The following is a 19,139-nucleotide window of genomic DNA, read 5'->3' on the forward strand; positions in this document are numbered from 1 at the left end:
TTATTATTTAATAATTTTTAATTTTTTTTAATTAGTGTAATCTAGCGACCATGTTGAAACTATTCTTCTTTGGTGGAAATCTACCTAGAGACCCGGCATGTTTTTATTTGAGCTAATTGTTCTCTTATAGGTGGTGCTTTGAGTGCTATTTGTATTGCACAATGTATTCGCATGTATTTTCAAAGTTATATCCAATGCAGTGCCTCAGTTTCTGTGGATTGCAAATATCGATCCCTTGGTTGTTATAGGTAGAAAAATCAGACTTTGCCATAAAAGACAAAAAAAACAAGAAGCCCGTTAAAACTTTGAAAGAGTTCGGAATTTAGGATAACCAGAATTTGGAAAGAAAATAGTGGAACCTAAAAATGCAGGAAATATTTGTATTTGAATTAGTACAGGAGAGGCAATAACTACAGATGATAGCAATAGGGATACCACCACCAGCAAAAATAAGTACAGATGATGGTTTGCAAGATTTCTTGATTTCATGGTCGCGAACTCGTGAATAAATTGTACAATCCAAAATGAGAATTAATAGGATCTTTTCATTATTCGGGGAGACTTGTTTTATGCTCAGGGCTGTTTGTCCGGCAGCCTGATGCGTTCTTATATTCGGTCTTTTCCCCTTCTTTTTAGCTGCGTTCGGGGCTAAGAATCGTTGAAATGGCGCAGAGATGTCAATGGCAACGGTTTCAGCCGCTTATCGATTGGCAACCAGTATAGTCTTGCTCCTCCAGCATGAGAAAGCCAAGCTGATGCAATTTCTTCTTAATTTTTGCTAGTCGCACGCCAGGTTTAGGCTGTTAATGATGCCTTCAATCAGAAAATGATGCCTTAATCATGTTAACAGATTGACAGGATCCATCCTTGTACCCCTTTGTGATCTCTGAACAGACTGCCATCTAGCAGTTCTCATTTGTGATCTCCCAAGGGGCTACTAAAAAAAGGGCTGTTAAAAGATAGACCGTTAAAAGATACAATCTGCAATTATCTATTATCCTACTGGATCACAGGTTTTGGTAGGTCATGCTCCTAAAAGATCCATACTTCAAGTCAACGCTGGCCACCTGGTGGCAATAACATTTACATTGTTGTTTTGGTGGGTTTTTTTTTTGTTTTTTAAGATCAATTTCTTGGGCTGAGTGGCAGGAACTCCTTCTTGGACCCAGAAATGCTTTCTGGGCCTGCTAAAGCTGGTGTGGCAACTTACAGTTCAACTTTGTAATCCTCTCCTGCCACAGTGCTGAGGATAACTCCTAGCATGCATCTAACAGGAGGTCCGTAGGGTCCCTCTCCATAGAATCCTTGGTTGCAATAGAAGGACGCTTTGATTTGTACTTATTGCAAGAAAACTAGCATCTGACACGTTAAAAGAGCAAGGTTTACTCTCTAACATTTGATGGACTTGGTTATCAAGATTACTTTTAAGTAGATTTAGTGAATATACTCCTGTTCATTCTCACATATTTTCATTTGATCATACTAATTTCCAGAATATAAACCAATCCTCTCATGCCATGTGGTAGAAGAAGTTTAATTTTGGTGTGCATGAAACAGGATCACTGTAGCATCACTCTCATAATAATAGAAATTGTTTGGTAGATACGCAAGTTTCAAGGGCTTCCATGCCATCCTGGGCTCAAGGCCTGCAATCGGCGGTCAGGCCCATCATATATGAGTCTCACTGCAACAGAGAATTCCAGTCCAGCACACCTCAAAGGGAATTTGGTATGCATGACTTAGTATCTAGAATGTTATACATTTCTTGACATTATGACTTAGTATGCATGCTTCATTTTTTGACAATTCCATTCCTTGACATTATGATTTTGTTACGCATAAAATGATCGTGACATTTCGGATGGTGGTCAAGGATGAAAGCTAAAGATGGAGGATCGAATCGGTGTAACAAATTCGATACTCCGGGCCCAACAAGCAACATGTGATGGTGACCTATCTAGATGGAAGATCATCTCATCCACATTAAGTCTATAAAGTTTCATTGTCTTGTCTCCTTCTCCATTTCTCATTGATTAATTAACATTCTAAATAGAACCTTTTAGTGTTCTTATTTGTTACGGTAGAATATTATACAAGGACTTATTCTATGGACAATGTTCTAGGATCAATTTGGACAGCAAATAGGCTGCTCAATTGACGTTTTGAGCAATAATGACTAGCCTAGCCAAACCAAAACGTAAGGTTGAAATAGATAGGTTCCATTTGAAATAACTTGTGGATTGACATTAACAAAAAGATAATCATGCAGCATGTATCAACTAGCTAGTAGCGAAGGCGATCAAAGACAAAACATGATGCGTAGACAAATTCAACTTGTTATTCCATGATAGAGATGGAGACAAAAGGAGACACAAAAATCACTGATCTAAATGATAGAATTAGCATGCGTGCATGTGCATGCGCACGCACGGGCCCACAGAGAGATTATATAAAAAATCATTGATTTTGTAATAATTTTTTTACTGGTTCATTTTATTGACATAAAAATAAAAATGATGAACACCATATCTCTTAAAATTAGTACAGTATAAAATGAAGAATTTTTAGATGCATTCAAATTATAGGAGCTAGCAACCCCACATGTGCTTATACCTGCAGCATCACTCTCTGTAGTCAAATGAACTTTTTTTTTTTTTTTGTGGAGCTTGAGTAACTGCAATGTAATGTTTTTGACATTATAGGTGCTGGTGGGTCCCGGATGTGCTATAATTGGTGCTAATTATTACCGTTGTTATTGCTACAATTGAAAAGCAATAATAATTGCGCTCGGCTCGTATTGCATGCTAGAGCAGCTGAAGAATGATTCAGCTACTGTTTTCGGCTGGATTCAGAAAAGTGCTGGCAGTGTGGGTGGGTGCCACCCTTTTCTTCGAGACATCCAGGCTATAGTTAGTAACGGTGTAGTATTCCAGGCCAAACATGTCTACAGAGAGACCAATGAAGCTACATATTGGATGACCTCGTACCTGGCCAACTACTTCGATCGGAGAGAGAAAGTTATCTAGCGCATTCTAAAATTTATTCTTTTTTAAAAAAAATTTGGATATATTTTCATAGAAATCATATGAATCATCTGTTTTAGAAAAAAAACAAAAATCCAATAATGACCCATGTGGGCCCAGTAGCCACCCAAACTTTACCACGGGTAGCCTCATCTTAGGTACACCGTACGCCTCGGAGGGCCCACCCAACGGATGGCAGGCATTTGCCGGAGACCAAACTTCTGGTGGGTTGCGTTGTTCCCCCACTGCTTGCACCAAAAGGAGGCCGTTCCCTCGTGCATGCAACCACTTTTAAGCAATTTGCCGTGGAGCAAACTAGTGGGGCTCTCTTTTATGATTGATAGGGGGATATATGGGATCCGATTCCGATGCCTTTCGAAAGTAAAAAGCTACACTCATGGCTGGATTTGGATTTCTAATGTACCTATCATTCTCAGGACCTCTTGGAGCTACTCTACGCCACCCAATGCTCTTAAAAAAAACAGGGTCAAAAAGATCAAAGAAAAAAAAAGAAGAAAGAACATGAAAAAGAAAGCTTTTTAAGTACAAATATTGTTATAATATGATAGAATGGAATTGATTCTTGCATGGAAGTTTAGTATTCATCTATGTGTCCATTATATAATAATATTATTTATAAGAAAAAGGAAAAAAAATTATAAAGATGCACCAAAAATGGGGAATCAACTCTTATTCAAAAAATTTTATATCATTTATCCATCTGTTATGTTGGTAAAGCAATGATATTTATGATGAAAAGAAAAAGAGGAGTACCAAATATGCGAGAAGAATAGAAGGCACAGATTCTCAGTTTGGATATTTAGACTACGTGAGATGATCATCTGTTAATGACCAGATTACAGCACCGAAATCATGGCTCATTTTTCAGTGTTACTTTCGTTCCGTTGACGTATTTAAAATCTTGATTTGTCGGCCCTGTTGACATTATGGCGAGAAAATTGTAGTGCTAGATTAGCTATTGGAAATATTTTTGTCATGAACTTGTTTCTCTTGTAACACTCTGTAGTTATTGATCCATGTTGGTATGCATTAATGATATTTAGCAATAAAGTGTTGAGTAATCATTTGATATCAAAAGTTTATGCATTTAGGAAAAAGGATCCTAGTATCATATTGAGTAGGCAATTGATCCCAAAAATTCATACTTTTTTAGAAAAAAAGGGTCATTAAATATATTAAGTTTAATAGTAATTGACTAAACTGGGCAGGATCAATAATATATGACAGGCTTAACACCCCCTTCCCTCATATATAACCGGGACTACATGTATGGAGGACAAAAAATTGGGATGACTAAATAAATAATTACTAGGAAGGGCACCTGAATTCATGCATGATCTTATATAAACCTAAGTTCTGATACCATGTTGAGTAATAATTGCCAATAAAATCTTAAGCTTATAGGCAAAGAATAAACAACATATATTATGATCAACATAAACCAACCTTACCTTTTCTTTCTCACTAATTTTTTTTCAAAAAGCTCTATTTTGTTAGTCTCAAACATTATAAGGACAAATGTGTGTGATTATATATTTGAAATGGACATCCACATAATAGCCGCATTGATAGGTTCTATGTTAGCGTAGGTTAAACTCAAGTGTGGGCTAGGGCTTGCTCCTTTCCTATATGCATAGCATAAAGAAGTATATCACTTGCATGTAAACCCTTAATCGGATCATTTCTTATGAAATTCCTAGGTTCCTTTTCTAAAGCTTACCTATCAAGTTGATAGTCCGAAGCAGCACATAATACAACTAGTAGGTATTATATTCAACTAGATTATGCCGAACTTTGTAGGAGCTACCAGATTCGTGGTTACTTGATTTTATTTCCATCTTATGAGCGAGCATGCAGGCAAACAAAATTTAAAAGTTTTTTTGGGATTTTTTATAAATTTTTATTAGAGATAATATTAAATTTTAGCCAAGTTTTTATATTTTATTAGAATAATTCTAGTATATTTTTTTATTATTGTGTGTTGATCTTTGAAATTTCATCCTAGCGGTCAAATTTTCCTTCACTCTTCTCGTTGTGTTATAATTTCTCGCCTCAAATCTCAAACATATGGATGGGGTACGGATTAACTCTTGGAATTATATTGTTGTGCCAATCTAGGTTCCTAGGTCACCATAGCATCATCACTATAGAAAAAGAATTCAGTATTTCAATGATTATGAAGCAATACCACAAAAGGTTCTCACTTTTCCATTTTTATATAGTACTAGTGATATGAGACATCAATCCAATACCCATATCGATGCTATTGATCTAGGCATTCAGACCCAATCTAGACGAACAAAGGCAAAGGTGTAATACCTTGCCTCATTCTAAAACTCAACACCGACTCACTCTGAATCAATCAAGCAGGCTAAGTCGACCCAACAACAACTCACCAGCTGAGGGTTTTGGATGCCCAACCAGCCTCTTAGCTAGGCTAGGAAGGCCAAAGCCTCAACTCATACGTAATGACTGCATGACCTCCAAGAAGATTTCGAGTTAGTTGCAGTCATGAAATAGCCTCCATTTTTCTCCCTTAATTCCTCTCATCACCACCGTTATCCATCGATTCAAGCCCCTCCCCTACTCTTCTAGTGCTCCTGAGGGTGCACCAGAGCCCTCTTGCTATCAATTTTCGCCAAATCAATAGCAATCAGATGATCCTATATTTCAAGGACCGAACCTCTTTGACCAGGCAATCTCTCTTATCTTTTCTTCTCCTCCTTATCAAATTTTTTCTCGAACTAGTCATCATCCAACTCATCATCAGATTTCCTCAACTCATTAAGAAAAATAGAGGCATTACCATCACTATTTGTGCAATTGTTGCCTCCTACCTCCTCCTCATTAGTGTCCGCATCTCTTTGCTCCCCCTTACCATCAACTCCTTCACCTTGTTAGCAGTTTTCTACCTCTTATCAATAGTTTCTTCTCCTCCTTATGAGAATCTTCCTTCCCTCCAACTACAACCTTTTTCACAACAACTTTCCTAACCTTCTCTTGCTTGGTCTAGCTTGTCTGCATTGCTTCCCTATCAATAGACAACTCAATCTTCACATATACCACTAGCTCTAGCTTATTTCTACTACCTCCTTGATGAGTGAGCTATTCACCAGCTACCTTGGCACCAACATAAGTAGTTGCTTGTAAGGATTGAGTGCCATATTTCCTCTCCTCAATAATTACATCAACTTGTAAGCATAAATAGTCAACTTCATCCTAAGTTAGGTCTTCATTGGAATGGCATCTCTTGCGTCATCAACCTCAACATCAATGAATGTTGGTTGAGTGGATCGTAGTAGAAAAACTACCTCCTAGCTTATACATGCTTCATCTATCTTGTATTCAATATAAACTTCTATAGTATTCTTTCCTCTGACTATCTCCAACATTTCCAATACATCTAAGCCAATATTGAAGCTTTGTCTAGGTACTAAGTAGTAGAATTGGGTACGGTTCTTGTACCCTCATTGCTCTATCATGTCTTTTATCTCTGTTATATTCATTCTAACAAGATTATAGTTATCAAAGCAGCTCATAGATACCCCACTGTAGTGCATGTGGAAACAAACTTTATGGACATCATGGTGGGTATCTATAATGAAGAGATCACTCTCCATCCTTCTAAGAAGTAATAAGGCAAACCAAGTTAGAGGACCCTTAGTGTATGAGGTCCAAGACAAGTTTATAACATAAGACCAAAACTTCAAATTAAAAAAACAACTTTCTCTATTATAGTCAAACTGTACAAAATAACAACTAAACGACTATAAGAATATATTGCTAAATAACTAATGGACTTAAATAGAGAATAACATAATTCTAAATAACAATATGGCAATATCCTAGTGCTTTACATAGGCCTAAGAGGCTTTATACTGATTCCTCTAAGCATGCTAGCAGGCATGGTCATTGACCATATTTGCTCAAGTCAACTGACTTTTTGTTAGTTAGGTTGGTAGATAAAATCAAAATAGTTTCTCTTATACCCTAAAAAATATAGTGCTTTTCAACCAGTGAACAACTATGTGCAAAGTGACTACAAAATCCTAGCTACTAGAATTAGAGGTATCAACAAACAAGATATAAAAAAATATCTTAAAGCAACCATAGGAGAGCATATATACAAAGAAAAAAATTATTTTGAAGTAGTTCGGCAATAAACATGAGAGATTTTCATCCATATTACAACCAAATATCGGAAGAGGGACCATAAAACCCTAAATCCTAATGATCTATCCATTAAGAAATTATATTAAAGCATAAAAGGGTGAGGGCATATGATAATAAAGGAGCACATGCATATTAACTATAAACCATAGGTTATGGTTCACATTAACTAATAGAGCCGAAAAATCTTAAAAATAGAAATATAACATAGGATGATATCTAAATTTAGTATTTTTAAGGAGAATTAGAGATAGAAAGGCTTATCTTGAAGAAGGGAGACATGCTCTTCACGGCTCAAACACAAAGGTTGGATGGCAATGCTCGATATTGAATGGTATAATATAGGTGCTCGATGGAATTTCGGTGTAGTAGCCAAAGAGTCAATGCTAAGAGGAAGTGTTAGAGGATATCATCGACTCCAACACAGACATTAGATGAAACAAGCCGATGAAGAAGTTATTGTTCAAGCTAGTAAAAGAGCTACACTATTTAATTGTTAGTTCAATAAGTCATTACATGTTGCCATTACCGAGGTAATAATGACAATTGCTACTGCTGCATTTCATGGCATCCATAAGCACAACATGGCTAGCATGGAGTTTGCAACAAGAGAGAGTGTTGAAGGTCATCACAAACTTTAATGACCTTAACTATTAATTATTTTTTTGACTAATAGTTAGTGCTAGTCGAAGTTAGCTAGAGCGAGCCTTGGTCTCAATAGAACTAAGTTTTGTCTTTTAGCCCTCTATTAAAATTCATATGAAGACTGAGGTATACTATTTCTTTTGTTGGTGTGGCATCTGATAGAAGAGATTTTGGAGCCTCTATGAGATCGAGGTGTGCAAGTCCTTGTGTATCCTCCTGGGTCGTAGAGAGAAATTAGGTTAGCTTTTAGCCAGAGATTTTGGGCTAGCCGATATTGTTCCGCAAGTTGTCATGTTGTTCTATGTACTAGCAGCCAACATCAGTCTTGATGTTTTCATCTGTAAGTTTTCGAGTGTTAGAAAAAAAAAATGTAATAGCACTTTCAATCTTCCATATAGAAAAAGGTAGTCAGTGCATGAGGCTCCTGCTATTATAGGATCTAGAGAGGATCGGATGTAGGTAGCCTTATCATGCTTGCAGAGAGTCTATTTTTGTAGTTCAACCCCGTGACCTCTAAATCATAATAGAGCAACTTTACCATTACACCAAGGCTCAACCTCTTGTTTTCAATCTTTCATGTAATGAGCCAAATTATAGCAACCTACCACGTGGCTTTGCTTGGCTCAGATCACTCATGACCTGAAGCTTGACTGGTAAATGTTTCAACCATCTTGCCTTCTAGGTTAATTTTCTTCAATATCTTTACTTTTAATTGGAAAGATGGATAATGTCAAATAGCCTAGGTTGTTGATGCAGCAACATGAGCTATTTTAATTTAAACATAAGCATTCGTTAGTAGCTCAAAACTTGGCATAAATGAAATATGTGGAGATTTGAGATCTCAAATTAGACAAGACAATAACAAGTTCAGCTCCTCTCAAGTTCAAGGGTCGAACTTGACGGTTCGATTCCACAATCACAGTCATCCATGTAATGCTGGATGACAGGTGATGCATCTGGCCCATGCTGTACATGGAAAAGTAGCTCATGCAACACATGATGCCCGACGCATCACGACCATCCTGCAATACAAGGACAGTGATGATTGATCGGACTGGATTGTCAATTCCGGTATCTGACGATACGAATTACTCATTCTGTAAGCACTTGATGTAAACGAGCTCCTCTATCTTGTGTTCTTGGCCAGTGCATCAATGTTGTGCCAAATTTGAGATTCCAATGGACCATCATTCATTTGGACACTGTAGCACAGCATGATTAGTTATGTTAGTTAATGTCATAGAGCTATCAAAATTGCCTTTGTACATGTGAATGTGTGACCACTCAAATGGAAAGCACTGTGGAGATATCCAGGGGCAGCTACCATTCACATGGAATGCCTTGATGCCCCCAACTCTTTTAACCTCCACCATTCATAAGCTCTTTCGGCCTTAGCCTGTGCACCATATATACCATGCTCCAAAAGGGCAGAACAGAGGAACCACGGGCATCATGCTTTCCTCTGGTGGGACCCCTCACCCCACTAATGGCATCTGGGACTTGGGATAGGGCTCGGTTCCACTGGTTGAGCTTCCTTCCCTGCAGGCTTTTCTCCTATTCTGTTGTCACCTTTTTATCTTGTCCCAAAGCAAATGTGCCAAGATATCAGGGAGCCAATGACAATTATTTTCTTTTTCATAAAAAAGATTGGGTAGCTTCAGCTCCTTCCTGGAAAGTGAACAAAAGTAGGAGTCAGAGAGGTGCTTGTAAATGAAGCTTGCACTTGTTCTGAATTTGTGCTCTTTTTGTATTATATTCACCAATTGTCAGTCTTACTTAGCTCAGCTGAAGTGACTTCTGTTTCTATTGTTATGCTCTATTTACATCAACATGGGAGACCTTTTGTAATTACATATGGGTGGGACTCCCCCATTTCCTAAACTAAAAAAGAAAATTTAAAATTATAGAAAATATTCACTAAGATATATTTTTTGATTAATTAGCAAATTGTTTAGGAAGTTGAAGCCACATATTCCTAGATCTAAGGGGTTTTTTTTTTGAATGTGCCAAATAGTATGATACAGTGTAAAACAACTCGGATCTTGAGTGTCCAATGAAATGATCGAACGAAGAATTCCCCCAAAAGTGGACAATGTTATGAGATGCCAATTTGAAAGTATTTGATAATATATGCTTGTTTGACACAAAGAGCATATCTGATTTCTGCTGCATGTCTCATTCCATCTAGTATCGAAATTTATTGATGAGGATGTATGAGAGCCATGTTTCTGGTTTTCTTTATGTTTTTCAATGTGAATCCACATAGCTACCTTTGCTCTTTTAAACAATTATAAAATTGTTTGGTCCAATTATAGTAGGAGTCATTAGCAGAACATGGCTCTTGCTCATTGAAAATAGGAAACAAATAAAAAGAATCTTATAACATGAATGCCAGATGCTAGCATCTGTTAAAGTTGACCTTGTCTCCCTTTTTTTGGGGAAAGAGAGAAGGACTCCTTTATCTCAACTCACATTTTCAAGGAATCAAGTCATATAAACGCTTGTTAATTAAAGACCAAGGAAAAGTCAGAAAGATAAAGGTAAAGGAAGAACAAGCATTGGGTGTTAGCTACTCTTCAACTCCATTTTAGAGAGCCTTTCGACCTCAAATGAAAAATAAAACTAAAATAAAATTCCAACCTTCATACATTGCAGACTATAATTATCTGAAACATGGAGAGTTCGATGGCGAGCTAATACATTACAAGCTGGCAGAGATCATTTGCGAACCCTACGAGCAGTGTTCTAGGAGGAACCTTTTGACATATTGATGCAAAAACAATTTTTATTGCTGCATTAACACAATATACAATATTAAGGAATGCGATAAACTTAAGTAAAAATAAGCATGATTGTCCGAATTTAAGTTCGAATAATCATTGTGTCATAACTCAAAATAGAGATGTGGCTCGGTCTACTTTGATATTTTGGAATATGGATGCGGGTTCGGCCCCTTGGATCCCTATCAAGATCGATGAAAGTCACTGATCATGTCTGATGTATGCAATGATGCATCGAAAGCTGTCTTTTACAAAGATCTCAATGTCAATCAAGGACTGATGGTGCATTAGACCAATAAATGATCCAATGATCAAATGGGGGAACTAACCACAGCCAATATGGTTAACTACAATATCAATTAAAAAAAAACGTAAAGCTGTATATTTATTATTATTTACATTGGTCTTGGGTTGAAATAGAATAGGATGTGAACACTGACAACAAGACCTGGCCTGGTCCTAGTCATGTTTCTTTCGCTGTCTTCAAAGGTGCCATTGGAATGGTCGGCCGAGGAGAAAAGCTCTCTGCGTCCAATGTATTGAACTTTGACTGCACCAACCGGCTGGCCCCCACAAAATAAGAGAGGTGGTCAGCTATCGCCATCCAACGTATACAAAGTTTGAACTCATTTCTTCTCCCTTTTGTGTCTTTCTCCAACCAATGCCGTCAAGGAACGGGTAGAAATCTCATGTGACCATATGGTTGCAGTAATGCTCTCGGGAAAGTCACAAAAATATAAACCCCCGATGACCCCAAACAAAGTTGTCACAAATGTTTCTCACAGAAAGGAAAAAAACCACCAGACCCACGAGTATGGATTTAGTGGGTACAATCATATATCTAACTAGTGGGGAGACCTGGCAAGGAAAAAAAAAAAAAAAAAGGGGCTTAGAACATGACATGGTTTGTAAAAGCTGATTTTTTTATTTTTTTTTTTGGTGAATCGGCTGCTCACACTATCCTAGCATGAGCACAACCAACTACATCAGAATCAAGCAAGCAACGCAGAGCAAAAGAAACGGAAAACTGCTGAGTCCAAAAAAACTCTCTGGAGTAATGTGCAGTGAAAAAGGCGGCCCAGTCGGCCGCCTGGTTCGCCTCCTGAAGAACATACCAAAACTGGAGGATCCGGCACTCCCGTAGCATCCGACAGTATCGCCCAGAAGTGGGTGCTCGACCTCCTCCCGCCCCTCATCCCTAAGGCGCGCCATCAAGGAACCTGAGTCGCCCTCCAAAATGATGCAACCAGCCTACAAAACATGTCTCGCATAAGAAAACCTCCTGCTGCAATCAGCCTACCGCCATAGTTTCTGATAACAAAAGCCACTCCTGCCCGATCGGCACTACCGGACATACTCCCATCGAAGTTCACCTTTAGATGACCAGAGGGTGGGGGCTTCCAAGAAACAAGAACAAACCTAGGCGTTGTGGTAGCGAAGAGGGAGTCCCAGATGTTTCTAGACATCGCAGATAAATCCAACTCACCAACCTCCATGATCTCCACTACCTGACAGAGAGCCCGCTCTACAATAGACCTCAGGAAAGCCCTCCTCCCCTCAAAGACTTTGACGTTTCTGTCCAGCCAAATATGATACGCCAGGTAGACAGCAGTCAAACCCCACCCCGCAGTGCTCGGCAATCGTAGAGCAATCCTCACGTGCCGCAGAAAATCCTCCACGCCAAAAGTAGGCCCCGGTAAGAAAAAAGATGCCCTCCTCCAGACCTGAGCCGCCCGTGGGCACTCAAATAGCATATGGCAAACAGTCTCCATCGACTTCGGGCAGTCCACATACATCAGATAAACCCTCATCCCCCTCCTAGCCAGCAAACTCCTAGTTGGTAGGTAGTCCCAAACCACCTTCCAGATAAACAGTGCCATCCGCAGGTGAGCCCGCATTCTCTAAATCCACCTACCATCGCAATGCCTGGCCGGCTCACCCCCTATCAATGCCTGTATATCAGTTGCCCTCACCCTGGCTGACCCAAACGCTGCCCACACCTGCCTATCCATCCCATCCTGAGGAATCGGAGTGGCAAGTACCCACTTCGCTAGTTGTGTCCCAAAAACCTCCCTGATCACGGCCTCATCCCACCGGCCCCCGCCATGGATCATCAGATCACTGACTCTACGACCGGCGAGCCTCATTGAGTCGACCATTGTCGGCAACCTGTAAAGTGGTATCTCCGCCAGCCACCGATCCTCCAAAATGTCGATGGACTGCCCATCCCCAACCATCCACCGGATTGCTGGAAGCACCAAGTGCACGAAACAGCAGAGTGTAAAGCACTGAGTGCACGGAAGAGCACCAAGTGCACCGAGTGTAAAAACTGATTACGTGAGGGTTTGCTCAGGCATGCATTTAGTTCTTTATTAGTTGTGCACTAGAAAAACCATGAATAGTTATATAGGGACAATAAACCTAAAAATGACATTAGTCTCATTTTTAGCATCGGTGACATACCCGCACACCTATCTATAGTGCCATTTGACTTGTGTCAACAGGATTTTTAGCATGCTCGTCTCCTTAGTGCGAGAGGAACTTCGAGCAAATAAGTTTTGTGGCATTCTCGGTGGGATACTGCATAGTTGCCATCAATACTAATAGGAAGAAAGTCAAGGAAGCAGTTGTAGAGAAAATATCTACTTTGCTAAGGCCATTCTTCGAGCAATATGCAATATCTTCGGCTTCGCTACTAGAACGAGTTGAAACACTTGTTTCTGTGATTGAATGCTGATACGCCTGGTACGCTACATTTTAGCAAAGTTTGTAATAAAGATAGCCAAGCCCATTCTTGTGATGAATGAATCGGCTTATCGGCTAGCGAGCAGAGATGCTAGGTTCTATGAAGAACTCGAGTTAGAAACTTCAACTCATCAAGAGCTAATGTCAAATACTTTTCAATAAAGCCCTCAAAATCCACTGACTAAGGTAGCACAGCAATTATACTAGCAAGATTACGACAGACCGAGCTATTGATAAATACTTCAATCAATACCTGGCCAATATTTAATATTGTCGATCATGGTGAATTGCAAAAGATTGCTGCAAAAATTGTTAAATCCATGCTGATAGTACTTTCCAATCATTTTCTAGGAGTGAAGGAAAAACTTATAACAGCTTACAACATTAATTATAATCATCATGAGGGCTGGCAGGCAACCTCCCTAAAGGGTTCTTTCAGAGTTTTTCTATATAACATGCACTCCAAGTTTATATGCTGGGGTAGCGTAACGACAGAATAATGATTCTGATCCAGTACTTGATGGTAAGTATAATTAAAGACCCTTTTATGGATTATGAGTAGTATAGATCTTAGTGCTATCAAAAAAAAACAATTGGAAGATTGAAGAGTGATGAATTCGGTCTGAAGGTGGAATAAATAAATAGTATTTTATATTATCCAATGAGAAGGACATCCACTAAAGTTTCGCCCAAGAGACTGATACAAACAATATAGCCCATGGATTTCTATTCTACAAGTCTTTTGCGACCTTTTTAATTCTTTCCCACTCCTCTTAGAGAGTTTTGGCCGTCAGTTCGAAAGCTATTCTCATTCTCTCTCTAGAAGTTGTACTTTTTAGCGAGCTTGATTAGTTATACTTCGAGAGACTCAATCTAGTTCTTCTAGGTTGGCCAATAGATGATGAATGCCAAAATGTAGGCCAGCTTGTGCTGAAGAGCATCGGCTTGATCTGCCAAAGGGTAGATTGAACATTGAAGAATATTGATGCTAGAGCCATTAATGAAAAGTATCTAAAGAAAATATTATCTTATATTATGAGAAGCACACAAGAAATACACAAAGTTGAAGGGACATGATATTTTATACTTTTAGCTAATATAGTTACATAAGAATGAATACAAGATTGATTGGACTGATGCTCTCAAGATGCTCACTTCACTACTGACTAAGACTAAGAAATCCTATACTATCATTGGCTTGCTGGAGCTTCATGATGATCCAATATTCTATCCATCACACTACATTATCAATTGCAGTGGAGGTGGAATGAGTGAAGCAAGCTCAGGGCTTAGGGATGGATGTAGTTGATAAGAGTGGAAATATGCAAGGATCCACTTCAACTGGCCCAAAAAAGGTGAGGGCACATTATTGGCCAAAGGCTGGTCGAAAAGATATGGGCTTGCCGATTTGGAAACCCTCAACCAAACAATAAGCTGATGGTGATGGTATCCTAATTCGGTAATAAAATTAATTTATAATGATACCTTAATTTATGATGGTACTCTAATTTTGCAAACTAGTTGGAAGTCAATTAATCAAACAAATAGATTGTTCTGACCAACACTCAGTCTTAGTCACCACAATAAGTGAAAGCAAATCAGGAAGAGGCATGAGGATAGTCAGGAGGAGGAAGAAGAATTAACACCAAAGAGAAAAAGTGATGACAAGCCAAATGGCAAGGGTTGGGGCATATGGATGAACCACTAGCATGAGTTTAGCTAGAAAGTGATCAAAAGAAAGATAGAAAATAGTATCGGTCCAGGTGCCTTGACATTCAAGAACTTTTATCACTGTCACACAACAATTTGAAGGAGATAAATTGGGAGTGTATTATTGGGCTACAGTAGAGGAATGTAGAACTGGGCAATGATAGTAAAAACTAAGCTACTCCCACTCTGAAAGTAGAAGCAACGGTAGACTAATATAAGATAAAATACATTGGATTGATTGTCAAAGAATACCCAAAAAATACACATTCCACTTTTTATACTAAATATTATAACTGCCTACTCTAATAGTTACTACCCACATCTAACATTTACTACTTGCTGTTCTACTAACTAATGCCAGTTATCTTCCACTACAGCACAATCATTAAGATGACCAATTTGCATCAACAGTCAGACCGATACTCATAGTCTATCAATCTTGACTCATCATAAAACCTCTTTTGGCCTACCTCACCATAACTTTGGCTATCTCTTCTTAATTGTTCTATAGCATGGCCTTTTGTCTTGAAGACATCGGTAAGACCAATTTGGTTAGTCCATATAATACTCATTCATCTCGATCTCTTTCTTTTATCGGTCATTTAGATGATTATATTAACATGAGGCCTGGGCTTTATGCTTGGAAGTCTCATTTACCTTAAAGCTATCATGTGTATGATTCTTGGATGTCAAGATGTGGTGTAAACAATGCTTCCTATATCCTATTAATCATCGATCAAGTAGGTAATGAATTACTTCCATATCTATTGTCACATGTATAATGTTTAGAAATTTGAAGGACTTATGCCTTTTGAAGTTTTCGTTCTTCCATCATAACCCATGTTGATATGTATCTTCTTTTTTAAGGTTGGTCTACATGGCTTAACAAGATAGCTTACATTTTGGAATAAATCACTTTCCAAGGCACCGCAGCTAATTAGAATCCTTTTAGAACATGATGTTATGCAGCACCAGAACCATTTTAAAGAGCCCAAGGGTTCGCCTCCATCGCTGCTTCCAATAGTTCTTGCTCCCTTTACTTTTTTCAAGCTCTTTTGATCTTGATGACAAGATGAGCCAAGATCCTACCTCATGCTCTCTCACACTCATGGAAGACGAAAGGAATTAGAGTGCTCAGGGTTCTGCAATTGATAGATCCGCAGGTATTGATCCAAAAACCTTTTGGGCATTATCTATTAGGTCCCATCTTTAGATTTTCGATCCCTCGGTCCACTTCTTCTATTTTCCCACACCATCCTTAGGAGGCTTTTTTTTATGAGAGGTTAGAGTTTAGAACTTCAATCTAGAAAAATCCTAATAAGCATCATCCATGGACTATCCTATGTCCTTTGGAACCAAGGGCTTGATCATGTCTCCTAGCAAAACTCGTTTGTTTGGGAGAAAAACAGTCCCTTTTCTCCCTAGAGCCAACCGACCATTACTTTTTGCCACTTTGTATTTTTGGTCTTCTGCAACCAACACCTTTCATCTCAATTACAATATGACCAGACTAAATCTTTTGGACCTAGGTATTCTTTTCAACCTTAGACCATCTGGCAAATCTTTTAATGTCAATACTCCTACCCACGGTCTGCTGTGCCGGTATCAGGCACCGTACCGGTTGCCCGGTGGCAAGAGTCGGTACAGGCCCATGCTATGTTGTGCCGAGCCGGGCTTATACTGACATAGTAGAGGAGGTGGGGGAGAGAGGAATGGGAGGGAGAAAAAGAGAGAGAAGGGGGAGAGAGGGAGGGAGAGAGATGGAGAACGGCGGAGGCCGGCAAATAGGGAAGGAGGAAGAGGCCACGACCGAATCTCTATTTCAAAATAGGATTCCGTCCGCAAGAAAATTTGTAATTTTTAAGTAAAGTCAGCAAAATTTCGCTTAAATATCATGAAATTAAAAAAAGATAGTGTTTGATGAGAGGTTGGCAATGAGGCAAGGTGAGCTGGTGGTGTTTGGTGTTGCATAGCCAAGCGATGGTGGATGGAGGCCCAATGGAGGGCAAGGTTAAGGTAGATGTCATTGTGGGGAGGGAGGAGGAAAAACCTAGTTGAAGGCACGAAGCAGTAACTCAACTAGGGATATCAGGATTGGTGTAGGTGGGGCCAAGGGGAAGGAGCTTGAGATTAGGCGAGCGAAGGGGTATAGACTGGTGGTGGTGGACAACAATCCAGAGGAGATTAAGATGGGTGCGCAGGATGGAGGATATTGAGGGATAGGGCTTACTTGAGTTCGAGGGCAGATGAAGTTGGCAAGTGTAGCTAGTGCACTAGTGAAGGTGGATGTCACGACAGATGTGAGGAAGAAGGATGAAGAAGAGAAAACTAGCGTGAGGGCAAAGGGAACAGAGAAAGGATAAAGAAATATTTTGGAGTCTTTTCTATATAATCGAGTTAATTGTACATCGATAATATATATCAATATTTTTTATCAACTCTTGTAAGCTATTATTTTAAAAGAAAATAGATAAGATTTGTTGACCTCTATGCCTCATCTTAAAAAGTTGGAAGACAACTATCCACCAACAATCAAATTCAAAAATATAATAGGATATATAGAAGAACATCCAAAAATTTTAACATCTATTCGATTTTTCTACAGCATATAAGAGATATTATCTAATTTATTTCTTTTAGCTATTTAGGAAAACTAGACAGCTAAAGTGACAATAAAACTTAAAATTAGTTGAGCCATATTTACAATTTTCAAAAGGATAGGGGCATAGGAATACACATGCTCATTTCGAGGGGTATAAATAGATGCCAAATTAGCAATGAGCCTTTTAAATAAAAAATCCACATCATTGAACATAATCTATAATATATAAAATTTTATCCATCATTTCTTCATTTTGTTATCTTTGTCTTTTCACTAATAAAATTCTATCCCTTATGGAGAAAGAAAGCATATAACTAATGGTTAAGTTTTTTTTTATTGAACCTTCAGTGATATCTTTAAGAACCAAGAATCCGCTTCTTCTCAAATTATTAACCTGTGAACCATATACAACCATGTATCATCACTTTTACCCAATTCAAGTACTAATTAATTTATTTAATAAAAGTGGTTATGATGAAAATGATTTCGAAAGTATAGGTGGTAGGGATATATATTTGGAAAAAAATGTTACTATTAAGAAAGTGAAGTGCAAGAAAGATATTACATAAATTGGGAAATTCATATCAAAGAGATTAGATTGCTATAGGTTTATATATAAATGCCTTATCAAGGATTTTATTAGTAAACACTATGAGCACACTTAACATTAAAAGAGACCATAATGGCTTCTCTTAACAAGAATTAATAATAGAAAGGATGGAAAGACATTTACATTCTTGGCTTCATCTTCTCCTATTCTTTTCATCATCTATTTTTCTCTTCACTTCTGTTTTCACTGCTCAAAGTTCTTATGAAATTTTCCATTTTTAGCTTTTAATAAGTTCTACTTAAAAAGTAGCATATCGTCACATGATACTATTGAATGGTCATTTTCAACTTCTATGACAAGCATTCTTATTTTTATATTCTAATATCCAACTTGCGTATAACTATGCTCTATTTTACACTAAACCATGTCATTTGTTCATAGATAAATAGGAGCATCCCATCCAATAGTGAAAAAACATAAACTTAAAATTGATATAAAATAAATTAGCATATAGAGGTACATAAAATTAATGTGATGGGGTCTTAATACCAATATAAAGGTAAAACTTCTGTTAAAAGTGTCTCTTACCATATGATACTTTGAAATCTATTTACATTGATTTAAATTTGTACTAGTAAAATGATTTTGCGCTCTTGCTTTCTTAAATTGTTTATATAGATAAGTACCTGTTTTTAACAGAAATGTTTTTTCTTTGATGTAGTTTGATTGACCTTCTTTATTTATTCAACCTTTTCAATGCTTCATCTAACCACTTTTGACTACTCAAAAGCTCTCAAAATTTAAACAAAACCAAGCACTTTGACAACCATGATGGAATCATAGTTTAAATTATAATCAACATTAAAAAGTATGTGCAACACTATGAATATCCC

The 19,139-nt window shown here is 38.1% G+C and overlaps 1 protein-coding gene across 1 annotated transcript; it reads right to left on the bottom strand.

Moving 5' to 3' along the window:
* Positions 1 to 11,850: 11,850 nt before the first annotated feature.
* Positions 11,851 to 12,519, bottom strand: LOC120112202. Its single transcript, XM_039131041.1, has one exon. The coding sequence runs from the start codon at positions 12,517 to 12,519 to the stop codon at positions 11,851 to 11,853; it is 669 nt and encodes a 222-aa protein (XP_038986969.1).
* Between the last annotated feature and the right edge of the window lie 6,620 nt (positions 12,520 to 19,139).

The sequence above is a fragment of the Phoenix dactylifera genome, chromosome 1 (assembly GCF_009389715.1).
Source record: "Phoenix dactylifera cultivar Barhee BC4 chromosome 1, palm_55x_up_171113_PBpolish2nd_filt_p, whole genome shotgun sequence".
Taxonomy (NCBI): Eukaryota; Viridiplantae; Streptophyta; class Magnoliopsida; order Arecales; family Arecaceae; genus Phoenix; species Phoenix dactylifera.

Bases quoted from the DNA above. Each gene is read 5' to 3' on its own strand.
- LOC120112202 (XM_039131041.1), bottom strand. From the start codon at position 12,519: ATGGCACTGTTTATCTGGAAGGTGGTTTGGGACTACCTACCAACTAGG.